Raw genomic sequence first — 14,946 nt, forward strand, 5'->3', positions numbered from 1 at the left:
CTGGAAAATCCCAGGTGATTTTTTCCCGCGTGGGGAGGGTCTGTAAGAATGACATGGGGGGCTCCCCGCGGGTGCTGGAGAAGTACTGGACGTCCTTCCTGAAGGCCCGGCTCAACTGCTCCGTCCCCGGGGACGCCTTCTTCTACTTCGATGTCCTTCAGGCCGTCACCGATGTTGTCCTGGTCAACGGCCGGCCATCCGTCTTTGGCGTCTTTACCACCCAGTCCAACAGGTAACCTCGGCCGGCCACCGCCGCCGCCTCTGCCCAGGTCTGGAAGCTCAGCCGGGCAGGACCCAAGTGCGAATCCCGCAGAGAGAGAGAGGGATATCTCCGACTGACTTTGCCGGACCTGAGAGGCTGGATTTCTGAGGCTGTTTTTGGGCATCTCTCTTTTGACCCAGCATCACCGGTTCAGCCGTCTGCGCCTTCGACATGGAGGAAGTGGAGAGGGTCTTCGGGGGGAGATTCAAAGAGCAGAAAAACACGGATGCCGGTTGGACCCCCATCTCTGAGGACAAAGTCCCCACCCCCAGGTATCTTTCCTTCCTTCCTTCCTTCCTTCCTTCCTTCCTTCCTTCCTTCCTTCCTCCCTCCCTCCCTCCTCCCTCCCTCCCCTTCATTCCTGCTCCTTCCTTCCCTCCTTCATTCCTGCTCCTTCCTTCCCTCCCTCCTTCCTTCCTGCTCCTTCCTTCCTTCCCTCCTTCATTCCTGCTCCTTCCTCCCCTCCCTCCTTCATTCCTGCTCCTTCCTTCCTTCCCTTCCTCCTTCATTCCTGCTCCTTCCTTCCTTCCTTCCCTCCCTCCTTCCTTTCTGTCCTTTTCTTCACTCCCTCCCTCCTTCCTTCCATCCTACCCTTTCTGTCCCTTCTTTCTTTCCTTCCTTCCTTCCTTCCCTTCCTTCCTTCCTTCCTTCCTTCCTTCCTTCCCTCCCTCCCTCCCTCCCTCCTTCCTTCCTTCCTACTCCTTCCTTACTTCCCCCCCAGGCCTGTTTTGATCCAACAGCGTCTTCCCTCCCTCCCCTCTCATCTCTCCGAACTCAATTTTCCAATCAAGTTTCTAGCTCCTAAGAGAAAGGAAACCTATGAATTACCAGCTTGTGAAAAGAGGCTTTTTTTTTTGGGTGGGTGGGTGGGAGGGCAAGGTTGAAAAAGAACCCCCCCCATGCTGCAGGATAAACTGCTTCTCCATAACCACAACAAAGTTTCTAGTCCTCAGTGTCTCGAGGCTATGTTTCAAAGCCAGCAGGGTTCCACCCTTTCTCTCACCTGCCTCCTGTTATTTTTTTTTGGGGGGGGTCTCCCTCGCTCTGCAGACCTGGCAGCTGTGCTGGGGTGGGCCAAGCCTCGGGGTACCGGACCTCCAACGAGTTTCCTGACACCACGCTGAGCTTCATCAAGTCCCACCCGCTCCTGGACGAGGCCGTGGGCTCTGTGGGGGGCCAGCCCTGCTTCACCAAGACCTCCAGCAGGTAGGAGAGAGAGAGAGGGTCTCTTCTTGAGCAGCCCCCACCACAAAGGCCCTCGGTTGTTATGACGTCGTTTGCTTCCCCCCCCCCGACCTTCTCCCTTCCCCCGCAGGTACCGGCTGACCCGCCTGGCCGTTGACCCCTCCGCCGGCCCCTCCCGCAACGTCACCGTCCTGTTCCTGGGCTCGGAAGACGGGACGGTGCTGAAGGTGGTCTCGCGGCCCACCAGCAACCACACGATGCAGCCCCTCCTCTTGGAAGAGGCCTCCGTCTACCAGCCCTCCCGGTAGGAGCCCCCACCCCCCAGGGCACAGAGCTCCCCCCCCCCAATTCCACGGCCCATCCTGCATGGCCATTAAAAAAGGATCCATCAATAAATAGATAGATAGATAGATAGATAGATAGATAGATAGATAGATAGATAGATAGATAGATAGATAGATAGATAGACTAGATAGATGATAGATTAGATAGATTAGATAGATAAACTAGATAGATGATAGATAGATAGATAGATAGATAGATAGATAGATAGATAGATAGATAGATAGATAAACTAGATAGATGATAGATTAGATAGATTAGATAGATAAACTAGATAGATGATAGATAGATAGATAGATAGATAGATAGATAGATAGATAGATAGATAGATGATAGATAGATAGATAGATGATAGATGGATGGATGGATGGATAGATAGATAGAGAAACTAGATAGATGATAGTAGATAGATATAGATAAATAGATAGATGATAGATAGATAGATAGAGAGAGAGAGAGAGAGAGATGATATAGCTAGATAGATAGATGATAGATGATAGATAGAAAGATTAGATAGATAGATAGATAGATAGATAGATAGATAGATAGATAGATAGATAGACAGACAGAGAAACTAGATAGATGATAGTAGATAGATATAGATAAATAGATAGATGATAGATAGATAGACAGAGAAACTAGATAGATGACAGTAGATATAGATAAATAGATAGATGATAGATAGAGAGATAGAGAGATAGAGAGATAGAGAAACTAGATAGTTGATAGTAGATAAATATAGATAAATAGATAGATAGATAGATATAGATAGATAGAGAAACTAGATAGATGATAGATTAGATAGATAGATAGATAGAGAGAGATGATAGATAGATAGATAGATAGATAGATAGATAGATAGATAGATAGATAGATAGATAGATAGATAGATAGATAGATAGAGACAGACATTAATAGACAGGTAGTTAAATAGATGGATGGATGTAGATAGAGAGATGGGTAGATAGACAGGTAGATAAACACAGGATGGATGGAGAGAGAGAGATGATAGGCTACGAAGAGATATATATATATATATATAGAGAGAGAAATTTTATTTTTGAATGCTACTCTTCCCACTTCCGTGTTCTGGGCTGACACCCCCCCCCCCCAATCACAGAACGAGCATCCTGGAGTTTTCCAAAGCCAGAGCATTCACCCCCGCCCTTCTCTGCCTTACCTGCACAGGTGTAGCGTGAAGCGTGAAGACCGGCAGGTCCTGGGGCTGCAGCTGGACAAGGCAAACCACGCCCTCTACGTGGCCTTCTCCGGCTGCGTGGTCCGGATGCCCCTCAGCCGCTGTGGGGCCCACAGCACCTGCCGCAGGTAGGAGAGTCGAGGGGGCCCCGGCGTCTCACTTCACTGTGGGATGGGGACCCTGGGAAGGGTGCCTGGGGAGTGGATCCCTGGGGACACTCCTAGTCTTTGGAGTTCGAAGGTAGGACTTGGTGGTGTTCCGGGATAGACTGCCCCTTTCTCTGGAGGCTCTATTGCGGTTGATAGCTAGGAACCAAACCCTTTTCCTCCTTCCTCTCAGTTGTGCTTCCTCCTCCAAGAAAAACAGGGGTCGGTGCGCACAACAACCCTGCAGAGCAGATTCCTCCCACCCACCTCCAGTTCTAAAGGGGAGGGGGAGATGCGTGCAAAGACTCCCCCTCCTCTATTTCTCTCCCTGCAGGAGCTGCCTGGCTTCCAGAGACCCCTACTGCGTCTGGCTGCCCTCGGGGACTTGTGCAAACTTCGGCAACGAAATCAGGTCATCCGAAGGCGTTGCGTGTTTTATTTTTAAGCGTTGCCTATCCTGATAATTTTTATTATTCCCTTTGAATTCGTGCTGGAAAAAAAGAACTGTGTTTTTTAATTTTTATCTTCTTTAACTGAAATGAAACAACCGCTTCCATTCCTTATTCTGCCTGGAATTTAGACAACCAAAACTTGAATTTGGGTTTCTAGCGTGTTTCTAGTCCTTTCCACGAGGACTAGAAACACGCTTTTTGAAACGGCTTAGATAGAAAATTGATTTAAAAACAAAACAAAACAAGAGAGGTTAAGGTTTTATATGCATGAAGAGACCTTGCGGCCCAATCGATTAATTAGTGGCTGCTAATTTAATGAAGGAACGCGGTGGCTCAGGGGCTAAGACACTGAGCTTGTCGAGCAGAAAGGTCGGCAGTTCGGCGGTTCGAATCCCCAGCGCCGCATAACGGAGGGAGCTCCCATGACTTGTCCCAGCTTCTGCCAACCTAGCAGTTCGAAAGCAGGTGAAAAATGCAAGTAAAAAAATAGGAGCCACCTTTGGTGGGAAGGGAACAGCGTTTCCGTGCGCCTTCGGCGTTGAGTCATGCCAGCCACATGACCACGGAGACGTCTTCGGACAGCGCTGGCTCTTCGGCTTTGAAACGTGGATGAGCATCGCCCCCTAGAGTCGGGAACGACTAGCACAGATGTGTGAGGGGAGCTTTTAGCTTCACCTTTAATTTAATGAGGCGTCTCTTCTCTTAACTTCCCTGCAGAAGCGGATTTGAGCAAGATCTGGAAAACGCCACCAAGCCCCGGGGCAACTGTCAAGGTGGGTGATTTTTCGGAGAAGCAAAAAAAGGCCTCAAGACCACCACCACCCCCCTAAAACCCACAGCTCTGCCGTGCCCATCAATGGGCCGTGCCCGCTGGCTGCCCACCACAGCTTGCAAAAACCTACAGCCTCCTTATTATTATTCCCTTGGGATTCGTGCTGGAAAAAGGGCAATTTTTAAAAATTAAAAACAAGGTGAAATGAAGCAATTGTTTAAATTCCTTATTTTGCCTGGAATCTAGAAACCATTTTTTTTTAAAGTTTTTTATTTCTCTTACATTCGCAAATATGCAATCTCATAACTATTATTAATAATATGCGTTATCTTTTAACATTGATAACAATTTTTCTCTCTCTTAAGTTTAAAAATATAATCGAGATGGCTTTTCTGTATAACACCCGTCTTATTTTACAACAATCTTACTACTACTTCTTCCTTCCTTCCTTCTCTCCCTTCTTCTCTCCTTCTCTACTTCCTTCTTTCCTCCTCTCCTTTCCCTTCTCTACTTCCCCTTCCTCTCCACCACTCCTCTCCTCTTCTTCCCTTCCTCCCCTCTCTCCTAATCTTACTTCCCCTTCATTTCTTCCTCTCCTTTTCTCTTTCTTCTTTCCCTCTCCTTTCTCCTCTCCTCTTCCTTCTTCTGGTATATTTTCTTGGCTGTACAAAGATATAATCGAGATTGCTTTTCTACCATCCCATACACCTGTCTTATTTTACAACAGCCCTACTCCTTCCTTCCTTCCTTCCTTCCTTCCTTCCTTCCTTCCTTCCTTTCTTTCTTTCTTTCTTTCTTTCTTTCTTTCTTTCTTTCTTCCCTTCTTCTCTCCCTTCTTCTTTCCTCCTCTCCTTCCCCTTCCACTCCACCACTCCTCCCCTCTTTCCTACTCTCTTAATTCATTAAAAAAAAGAAAGCTGAAATGAAACAACTCTTTTCGTCTGGAATCTAGAAAACATTTTTTTGTGTGTGTGTGTCGAGGCGAACGGACGCACGAGCCAAGTTGGCACATTTGGCCTGGCAGGGTGGCAGCTTTCGGAAGAAAATTTTCAAGTATTTTTTTTGGGGGGGGGGAAATTAAAGACCCTGGTGATATTCCTGGCCACCGGCCATTATTCAGAGAGACGAGTTTGAGTTCTTGGGGCCGCCACGTGTTTTCGCCCTTTATTTCGTGGCTGCAAATGTGTTCACCAGGGTGCCACAATCCGGCTGTGTGTGCCCCTTGTCTGGTGTGTTTTGACTGCAGCCCTTGACTTGCCCCCTTTCTGTTCCAGAGGGCGTGACGTCCACGGGGGAACACGACAGCCTCAGTGACTCGGCTTATGGTCAGTAACTCCGTCCTTCTCTCTTCCAAATTTGCTTTTTCATCCTCCATCTTCCTCCCATCGTGTCTTTCCTGCTTTTCAGCCACATCTCCCTATTTCTAAACTGTCAAACCTGGGCACTTTAAGAGGAGTGGACTACAACTCCCAGAAGCTGGCTGGGGAATTCTGGGAGTCGTAGTCCACTCCTCTTAAAGTGCCCAGGTCTGACATTGTCCTACATGGTGCATATTAGGATGTGATGAACTGACATACATTGGCTGACATTCATGGCTATTTTAGACATGTGGGTTAAGTTTCCCCCCACCTTGCCTCCACCCCCACCTACCCCCAAATTGCCAAGGTGGGGAGATTCCCCTTTAAGAAAGGAGGGGGACACCCCCCCCATCCACCCCCGCATCTCACATAAAGTCCCCACCGAAGATGGGCTCGGGTAGTGTCCCGTGCGAAACATGCTTCTGGCTCGTTGGGGCTTCTGCCTCCAGGGAGAAAAAGTGGCCTGTAAATATTTGGGTTGGGGGTTGGGGTGTCTTTGGAGATTCTCAGGGGAGGGGGCAACCTCTGCAAAGAAGGTGGGGGCCATTGCTGGCATCAGGAGGATTCCGAGGGACAGCAAGTTTCTGGCACACCATTTCTTCCTTTCTGTGAATAATCAGTGCCCCCCCCCCTTGCTGTGCTGGGGAGAAGAGGGGGACAGCCGCCCCCTCCTTCCACCAGCCAGGATCACTGGAGGGGTCTCTCTTTCCCCCTTCCCACCCCTCCCAACTGGGCAATCGTGGAGTTAATCCCTTGGAAGGAAGGCAATTAAATCCCTAAGCAAGACCATTAATTGCACAGCGGGGGAGCAAATTCCCTTGATTAAATTGGGGAGGGGGGAGAGAGAGAGACTGGGAAGGCGGGGGAGGGTATTGTTATGGGGGCTAAAGGAAGAGAGCGGGGGGGGGAAGGGCCATCTAGTGGGGAGGGGAGGAAGAGGAGCACCCCAAAATGTTATTTCCGCCTCCCTCCTGCACGAGGTGGATGGGATCTTCCAGCCCCCTCCCCAATCATTGCAACCCCCCCCCCCTTCCTTGTTTTCTGCACCCAGCAAGGAGACGCCAAACGTGGCTGGTTGGAAGGGGTTCTGGGCAGGAGGCACAGCAGTTGCAAAGAGCAACAGAGAAACCAGGGGTTAGGGGGAGGATTCGAACACAGAACAAGCCCCAGTTCAGCCTTTGGGTCCCGGATAGCGTCCTTCGGACCCCCTCAGGGCACAAAGAACCGGCCAAGTGGGTCTTCGTTGACCCCTTTTACAGGGACGTCGTCCAGATTTAGAAACGGAGCCTGGAGCCCTTCCGACAGATACACCTCCCTCCCCAGACTGGGATGAAACGAGGAGACGAGTTCTAATCCTTTCGGTCGAAAAACCCTGCAGGGTTGTGGTTGAGGTTGCAGGCCACTAGGGGAGGGCCACAGGCTCAATCCTGACGGTGTGTTTGTCACTGCTGACGCAGGGGATGCGCAGACCACGCCGGCGTCCTCCGGGCTCTCCTCCGAGGCGCCCCCGGGGTCTCCCTCCGCTAGCTTGGCTCCCGGCGCCCACCCAGCCCCTGGCGCGGGCGACCCCCGTTTCACCCTCCACGTGGCTGTGAGCACGCAGGGTAAGGAGGTGCTCCCCTCTCCCCCCCCCCAAATAACGCTTGCCCGCACGAAGTCACTAACTTGAAACAGGCGGGAATCTAACCCGCAACCTGGGATGGTCGGGGCATGCGAGCGAGGCTGTGCACCGTTGGACCTGCGCACTGCATGTGCCATGGGGGTGGGGTGTGTTTGTGATTGTGAGATGCCCCTGCCCGCAAAGCCAGGAGCCAGCCTATTTCACATACAGCTGAATGGAGAAAACCTGCACGGCCAGATAATCCTCCAGTTCTTTTCCTCTCTTGCTGGGGGCTACAAACCCCATCATCCACTGCTAGCAAGGCTAAAGACTCAAGGGGGTTGTGGCAGTTGATTTTTTCTCTCTCTCCTGCAACCCAGCCAACGTTGTGAGTTCCTGTTGTGATTGCTTATCGTCTGCATTAGTTTCCCGTTGTGGTGACTTCAGCCTGGTCCCTATTTTGCTCCGGCCCGAATCTTCCTGTGTTGGTTTCCAAACTTTCCACTTGCTCAACCACGAAGCTAAAAAGTTTGAGTTGGTGGTGGGGCAGACACAGCCCGCCCCCCCACCTGTTTGGGGTGATAGTTTCTACATCTTCCACTCTTTAGGCCCAAACTGAGCCATTGTGCGCCGTTCGTGCAGTGGGAAGTTGCTGCTTTAGACTCTCTTGGGGGGGAAAAAATTAAAAAATCCCCCAGACTTTGCTTTGTCTGGAAACTACGAGAGAGGGGGGGGAGGGAAGCTGTGGCAGGCGAGATAAAACTAGTGAATTTCTCTCTTTCCTTCCTGATCTCCAGCTCTCCCCAACTCCTCAAACAAAAACTGTTTTTTTTTTTAAATAAATAAAAAGCCCTTTTATTACGTTGCAAAGGAGGGAATAAAATATTGGGCAATTGATAAAAACATCTGCAGAGTTGGAGCAAAACTTTGCAAGCTGCTATTTTTTTCCCCCCCCTAGTCTGGAGCGCGAGAGAAAAATCACCCCCCCTCCTCTCCCCCCCAAAAAACACCCCAGAGAATGGAAAATTCTCTTTATCTCTTCCTCCACCACAAAAAAAACCCCCATAACACACAGCAGTCTTGAAAAAGCCTCGTGAAAAAGTTCCAGCTGAATGAAAATGCGTTTAACAGCTGAAACTTCTAAAAAGCGAAATGCTTCTCGGTTGCGTTTTTTGACGGCGTCCAGATTTATGGGGCGACGGTTTCTGCGCCAAGGATCCATAACTTCCAGAGCTAAAAATACAACTTTTTAATATGTAAATTTTTTAAACAAAGGCAGCCTTAACCCCTCAGGGCATTGAGAATGGAGTGGGAGGCGCAGGGCAGATTCATACCCTGGAAAAAGAAAACAGTTCTTAAAAAATCTTTAAAAACCCCAAACACCAACTTTCCAGACAGATTGTGGAAATGTTTGCAGTTTGCTGGAAATCTGAGTAGGTTCCAAGTTTTGGTTGGAAGTGGGGGGGGGGGGAAGGAAAACAAAATACCAAGAAAATAAAAGAAAAAAACCCCGCAGGGCCCTTGTTAGCCTAGGAAATTGTGTGAGTTGGAAAAAGCACAAATGACCCACGAAAACCAGTTTTTTTTTTCCCCAAACTGTTTTTCCAATTCATAGGTGCTAAGAGGGGCATGGATCTCCCTCCCACACACACACACACACTAAAATCTCAAGGCATCTTTCTGGATGCCACTCGGGGGCCTGCAGGGCAATGGGTCTGGGGGTGTCTGGCTTCACTAATTTGGTGTCACATTTGCACACTTACACACAAAGGCATCTAGGCATTCTTTGTCTCAATATTTCTCCCTTTCCTGGCGTTTTGGCTCGCTCCTTCGGCCCCGTCCTCTGTTTTCTTCCTTGTCTTTGTCTCCCCCTTCGCCCTCTCGGGCCCCCCCTCCTGAAATACCACCCCTCCTTTCCCCCCTTTTCATTCTTTTTTTTTTCCACGTTGGCAAAGCAGCCACACGCCGCGCGCCCGGGTGATGTCGTGAGGCAAAGCCTCTTTTTAATTGAAAACACGTGCCCAAAAAGTCACACTCGCCTACGCTTTTTATGCAGCGCCTCTTGACTTTGGCACAACACACACACACACACACACTGCCTCTTGCACATGAGCTGTCTGTGCAAAGCTTCACCCTTCCCTTTCGTACACGCTGGCTCCATTCGCACAATGCAATTTCTGGGTTGGTTCTGCAAGCAGGTCAAAATCTTGTGTGCCATTTTCTAGCTTCCTCCGCTTAAGTCATCCAAACGAGTTGGGGTTTTTTTTTGCCAGCACACCCAAGCCACAGATTAAACAAACCAGGTTAACAGAGCCGAGGTGGCGCAGTGGTTAAATGCAGCACTGCAGGCTACTTCAGCTGACTGCTAGTTCAGCAGTTCGGCGGTTCAAATCTCACCGGCTCAAAGGTTGACTCAGCCTTCCATCCTTCCGAGGTGGGTAAAATGAGGACCCGGATTGTTGTTGGGGGCAATATGCTGACTCTGTAAACCGCTTAGAGAGGGCTGAAAGCCCTATGAAGCGGTATATAAGTCTAACTGCTATTGCTATTAACTTTCAGCCAGGTTTCGTGTGAATGCGATCACTACGCCTTTATATTTCAGCCGATCGTCCTGCGAACACTGCTGTGGGTTTTTATATCTATTCCTCTTGTTTTCAGGAAATTTAAACTGATAAAAATGATTTCAGTTGCTGGGTTTGGTCCTTTAAAGGCACAGATGGCCATTAACATTAACCGCTGTGAGCGGTTCGGAGGGAAGAAACGAGGAAGGAGAAAAATATTCTTCTTTTTCTCCCCTCTAAAAAAATATCGATATAAGCAAATTAGTGGTGAAGGAATTGGCGTTTGTGTTCACGCGGCAGATATTCCCCCGGGTAGGGTGACGTCAGCGAGTTTAATTTTCCAGCGGGGCATAATGAAAATAAAGAGGTTTTTTTTGTTTTTTTACCCCTCATGAAACAGGATTATTTTATTCTGGGCCATTACGAGCGTGGCATAAACGAGGGCTCTGTTGACCTGTTTGGCTGCCTTTAATTGAATCTCCTTATTATGTAATTGTACCATTTACACTGTTTAAAAGAAGCGGGGCTCATTAAACTCGGCTGGGCTTTTTAAAAGGAGGTGGAAATTTAAAAAAACCCCACAACCTCTGGAAGGTATTTTTAATCAACAGCAGAGTTTTTAACACTCTTCCCACTTTCCCTGGAAAAGACTGTTTTTATACTCCCGGAGGGGCGAATTTCTCCCTGGTTTGGGGGACAAAGAGGCTCTTGATAACCCCGGGGGGGTCTCCGTTCCCTTTCGTGAGCGACCCAGGTTTTAGGCTGAGCCCCCTTCTTCATTGCACTGGTTGCACCTCCGGAGGTACCCAGGAATCTCGGTGGTAGCCAAGCCAACATATTGGACGTGCCTCGTTCGAAATCCAAGCAAGAAAACCCCCAACTCCAATTCGTTAGAGAAAAGGGACTTTTACTGGAGGTGGAATGAAAACAGCGAGATCTGAAGCCAAAAAGCACAAACTTCTACATATCAAACGTTTACCCCAAAGCCTCCCTCCCCCAACCCAGCTCCCAAAGGTGTCATATGGGGGGGGGCATCTACAGGTGGCCTCATTCAGTTGCTGTGCATTCAGACATTTGGCCTTGACCAAACCCACCAGGCATGCGCAGGAGATGGTGAGGAGAGAACTCCCTTGGTGATATCTCCACCAGCACCTGATTCCCCATCCCAAATACCATGAGCCCCCCACCCTCCCCGTTAGTATGGCAGCCGATAGCCAGGACGCAAAGTTTGCTTGCTCTCTTGGGGGTGAAGCCCAATTGCTCTCGTGGCCCCTCCAGAAAGTTTTGGGGCGCAGCAATGGCCTGGGTGGTGGTGGGAAAACTGGTGGGTCTCTCTCCTCCCTGCACCATCCCTGTTTCTTCTGCCGGATCTCACTTGCTTCCCCACCCAGCCTTGCTCTGCTCCTACTAACCCCTCCACCTCATTTGCCATCCTGGGTCCTCCGTTCGGTCCGTGTGGGCTCCCCGCGGGCACTGAAAAACAGCAGCTGCACCCCAGGAATGTCGGGGGGTGGGACGTCCCTGCATGATTTGGGAAGTTCTGGGGATCTCGGCTCAGCCGGAGCGGAGACCCGGCGCGGGGACTCGGCCGTTTTGGGCTTCGTAGGGAGCTAGCGTCCCTCCTGACCGTCTCTTCCTCTCTCCCCGCTGTCCGCGGGTTTAGGCGTGAGGCAAGAGCCGGAGGCGACGGACGGTGCCAAGTCGGTCCACTTCACCTTCCTCATCGGCTGCGTCTTCGTGGCCTTCCTCCTGGGCGCCTTCCTCTCCGGCCTGCTGGTCTCCTGCTACTGCAGCCACAGCCTGCAACGCGCCAAGCACCCGGGAAAGGACCCCGAGAACGGCATCCAGCGCCCACTCTCCCTCCGCAGCCTGGCCAAGATGAACACCCTGCTGGAAGGCGGCCAGGCCAAGGACGGGATGATGGAGACGGCGGCCCCACAGCTCTACACCACCCTGCTCCCCAGCGAGAAGGAGCTGCCCAGTGCCCCGGCCAAACCCGGCGTCCGAGAACACCCCGAGCTCTCCGCCCTGCCCACGCCAGAATCCACGCCGGAACTCCCCGTCAAGAACATGAAGGCCATCCGGAACCAGTGGGAGAAAAACCAGAACTTCAACAACGCTAAGGATGCCCAGGGGAAGGCGCTACCCTTCCACGCCCCGGTACCCAACACGTTCTCCTTCCCTGGTCCGGGAGGGGTCCCCGGGCACCTGCACGGCTACGACGCCCCCTTGGGGGGCTACGTGGACGAGAAGAAGATCTCCAACTCGGAGCGGGTGCTGGTGCGGCCCTCCCCGCTGCCCAAAGGCATGGAGGTCACCACCTTGGAAGAGCTGCTGAAACATCTCCACGGGGCCGGGGCCTCCGTGCCCCCCGCCTTCCCGCCTTCGTCCGTGGCTTTTGCCAACCGGGTGCAGCCGAAGGTGCCCAACCTGGATGGCGCCCCGTATTACAACACCTCCACGCTGCCTCGGCGGCTGGACATTCCTCCGGACGCTCCCTTGCCGTTGGGCCTGGACAAAGCGGGCCGCTCTGTCGCCCACAGACATTCCCTCTGCGGCGCCCCGAAGCTGGTGAACGTGGGCGGTGGGGGGCTGCTGATGCGGCAGCACAGCCTGGGCCAGGCGGGGAGGCTGCCCCCGGCCCTCCTGACGCGCATGCACTCCACGGGCAGCTCCGTGCCCCACGAGGGGCACCACGCCATCTTCCTGGCCAGGCAACACAGCTATGGCGACCAGGGCCCGCTTCCCAGCCATGCGGGTGGCATCCGGCGGTCGGTCTCTCTGATCAAGCCGGGCATGGCCCCCCAGTCCCTCTTCCAGCCTTCCTCTCCACCCGCCCAGCCCTCCAGCCCCTTCAACTATTGAGCCCCCTGCGGAAGGAGGAGCGTGACTTGAACCCAGTGCCGGGCCCCTCTGCGAAGGTCCCTTTGGCCACGTCCACCCCAGGGATTTCAAATCCGAGTGCCTTGTGGAAGGGAAGGTCCCACGCAGGTGGCACAGGTGGGGCTCGGCAGGAGGGGCACCTGCTTCCTTCTCTCTCCCAGCCAGATGCTTCCAGAAGATTCTTTGGCCTCCGGGCCCCCCCCCCACGCCCCCGAGGGGCCCCCAAAGTAGCAAAGCTGGCCGTTCTTCCCTACCTCACGGGTGAGGCCTCGAAGGCGGCCGCCTCGGCATAGCCCACCCTCACCCAATCCTTATGCAAGAAATCTCCACCGAGGATGCCCGCCTCCCGCTCGCTCGCGCTCTGCCAACGGGCACCGAATGTTGCTTCCAAAGGCTGTGAAATCCTCCGGGGGAGCAGAGACCCATTCGAGCAACCGGCTGGGGGCAGGGGGCTCCCCGGGGGGCCCTCCCTCCCTCCCTCCTCTCCGCCAGGGCCAACCTGCAAATGGTCACCACCGTTTCGATCCCGCCACGTGGGCCGAAGGACTCCGAACTCAACGTTGGCGATTTTGCAAAAACCTGCATTTTCAAAGGGGTGGATTTCACGCCGTGCTGCCAAAAGGGGAGGGGGTCCCAGGGCACAGTTTTGGGGTGGGCTTTTTCAACCAGGGCGGGGGGGGGGTGTGTCTCTGGGAGCAGTGGGCGTTTCAGGAGACCAAACAGGCTCTCCATATCCAGAATGCGATGCTCAGAGGACTCGGGAATGATCTGAACTCGGGGCAGGCTGCGACCACTGGGGTGAGAGAACCGTGGGGAAGGGGGTGTCAAAGGTGGGCCTCGCCCCCCCCCCCCCCGCCAGCCCGTCTTCGTAGCACTTTTGGTATTTGTGTGTGTGTTTTTCCTCCCAAAAGGGCAGATTCCTGTGGCTCCCATTGCCTGTGAGAAATGACCCTTGGCTGGACTTGAACTCACGGCCGTTCCCTCCAGCGAGGGAAAAACTTCGGGGTCCTGGCTAGGCCGCCCCCCAATCAGCCCCTCGTGGCTGGCATTCTTCCACGGACCCAATTTCAACCTCTCTCTTTTTCTAAAGACCCTTCCCTTTGGGGGGGTGGAGAGACTCCAATGAAGGCCAAATTATGGGAGGGGGATCCCCAAATTTTCTTCTCAAGTTACACTCCCCCCCCCACCCACCCACCAGATCCCGTCCGGTGGATTTTTCGCATGGCCCAGCTTGGTTCATCCTGTTCACCTACGCCTCGATTCTTGTTCCGGCTGAGCTTGGAAGCGCCAGCTTGTCTAGCCCAGCCCGCGCAAGGAGCTAGTCAACAAAGAGGTTTGTAAATGCGTTTCCGAGCTGGGTGTCCCCATGAACAGTGGAAATAATGTACAGATGTTTTCCCCACGTGCTCCAGAATCGGAGAGAGAGGCTCTTCCATAACGGTGGCTTGCAAAAGAAAAAGAAAATTAGAAAGCCGGGGGGGGGGGGGGGATTATTTTGATGTTGTACTTGCAATCTGCCCCTCTCCGAAATGGGGGGGGGGAGGCGTGGGCGACCCAAGAGGAGGAGGGGAGAACCTGTAAACTGACCCATTTTTTTATTTTATTTTTTATTTTTGCTAAGTGCCATCCGGAGAAACTCACCGAGGGCTGCAAATTCGTTTTCTGGTTTTTTGTTTTTTTTTAAAAATCACAATATTTGGGGGGTGGGAGGGAGGGCGGGTGGGGGGTGGGTGGGGGGGGTGGAGCGTGTGTGTGGAAAATTCTTCCTTGCAGCACTTTTATTTTCTAAAAAAAAAATGTACATAAAGTATTAATATATGTGTATATTTCATTGTTTTAACTTCGTATAAGAGAAGTAAAAATGCGGAAAAACGGCACCTGATTCTTTTTTTTTTGAAGCTTTCTTTCTTTTCTTTCTTTCTTCCTTCCTTCCTTCCTTCCTTCCTCTTTCTTTCTGGAAGCTTTCTTTCTTTCTTTCTTCCTCTTTCTTTCTTTCTGGAAGCTTTCTTTCTTTTCTTTCTTTCTTCCTTCCTCTTTCTTTCTTTCTGGAAGCTTTCTTTCTTTCTTTTCTTTCTTTCTTCCTTCCTCTTTCTTTCTTTCTGGAAGCTTTCTTTCTTTTCTTTCTTTCTTCCTTCCTCTTTCTTTCTTTCTTTCTTTCTTTCTTTCTTTCTTTCTTTCTGGAAGCTT

At 51.7% G+C, this 14,946-nt stretch overlaps 1 protein-coding gene across 2 annotated transcripts in view; it reads left to right on the forward strand.

Moving 5' to 3' along the window:
- The window catches only part of SEMA6C (semaphorin 6C), a 38,837-nt gene extending 24,383 nt beyond the window's left edge, over window positions 1-14,454 (forward strand). The window contains exons 10-19 of one of the 2 annotated variants that reach the window (XM_087705003.1): window positions 15-232; window positions 403-534; window positions 1,313-1,468; window positions 1,578-1,751; window positions 2,978-3,115; window positions 3,468-3,545; window positions 4,303-4,358; window positions 5,632-5,682; window positions 7,173-7,319; window positions 11,540-14,454. In XM_087705003.1, coding sequence (XP_087561129.1) covers window positions 15-232; window positions 403-534; window positions 1,313-1,468; window positions 1,578-1,751; window positions 2,978-3,115; window positions 3,468-3,545; window positions 4,303-4,358; window positions 5,632-5,682; window positions 7,173-7,319; window positions 11,540-12,741 — 2,352 coding nt within the window. In that variant the 3' untranslated portion in view covers window positions 12,742-14,454. The remainder of the gene's footprint in view (window positions 1-14; window positions 233-402; window positions 535-1,312; window positions 1,469-1,577; window positions 1,752-2,977; window positions 3,116-3,467; window positions 3,546-4,302; window positions 4,359-5,631; window positions 5,683-7,172; window positions 7,320-11,539) is intronic. The other variant, XM_087705004.1, reaches the window with a different exon arrangement.
- Window positions 14,455-14,946: the final 492 nt, after the last annotated feature.

Source organism: Thamnophis sirtalis, unplaced genomic scaffold, assembly GCF_051295495.1.
Source record: "Thamnophis sirtalis isolate CommonGarterSnake01/CBP01778 unplaced genomic scaffold, rThaSir2_p1.2 scaffold_2, whole genome shotgun sequence".
Classification (NCBI taxonomy): Eukaryota; Metazoa; Chordata; class Lepidosauria; order Squamata; family Natricidae; genus Thamnophis; species Thamnophis sirtalis.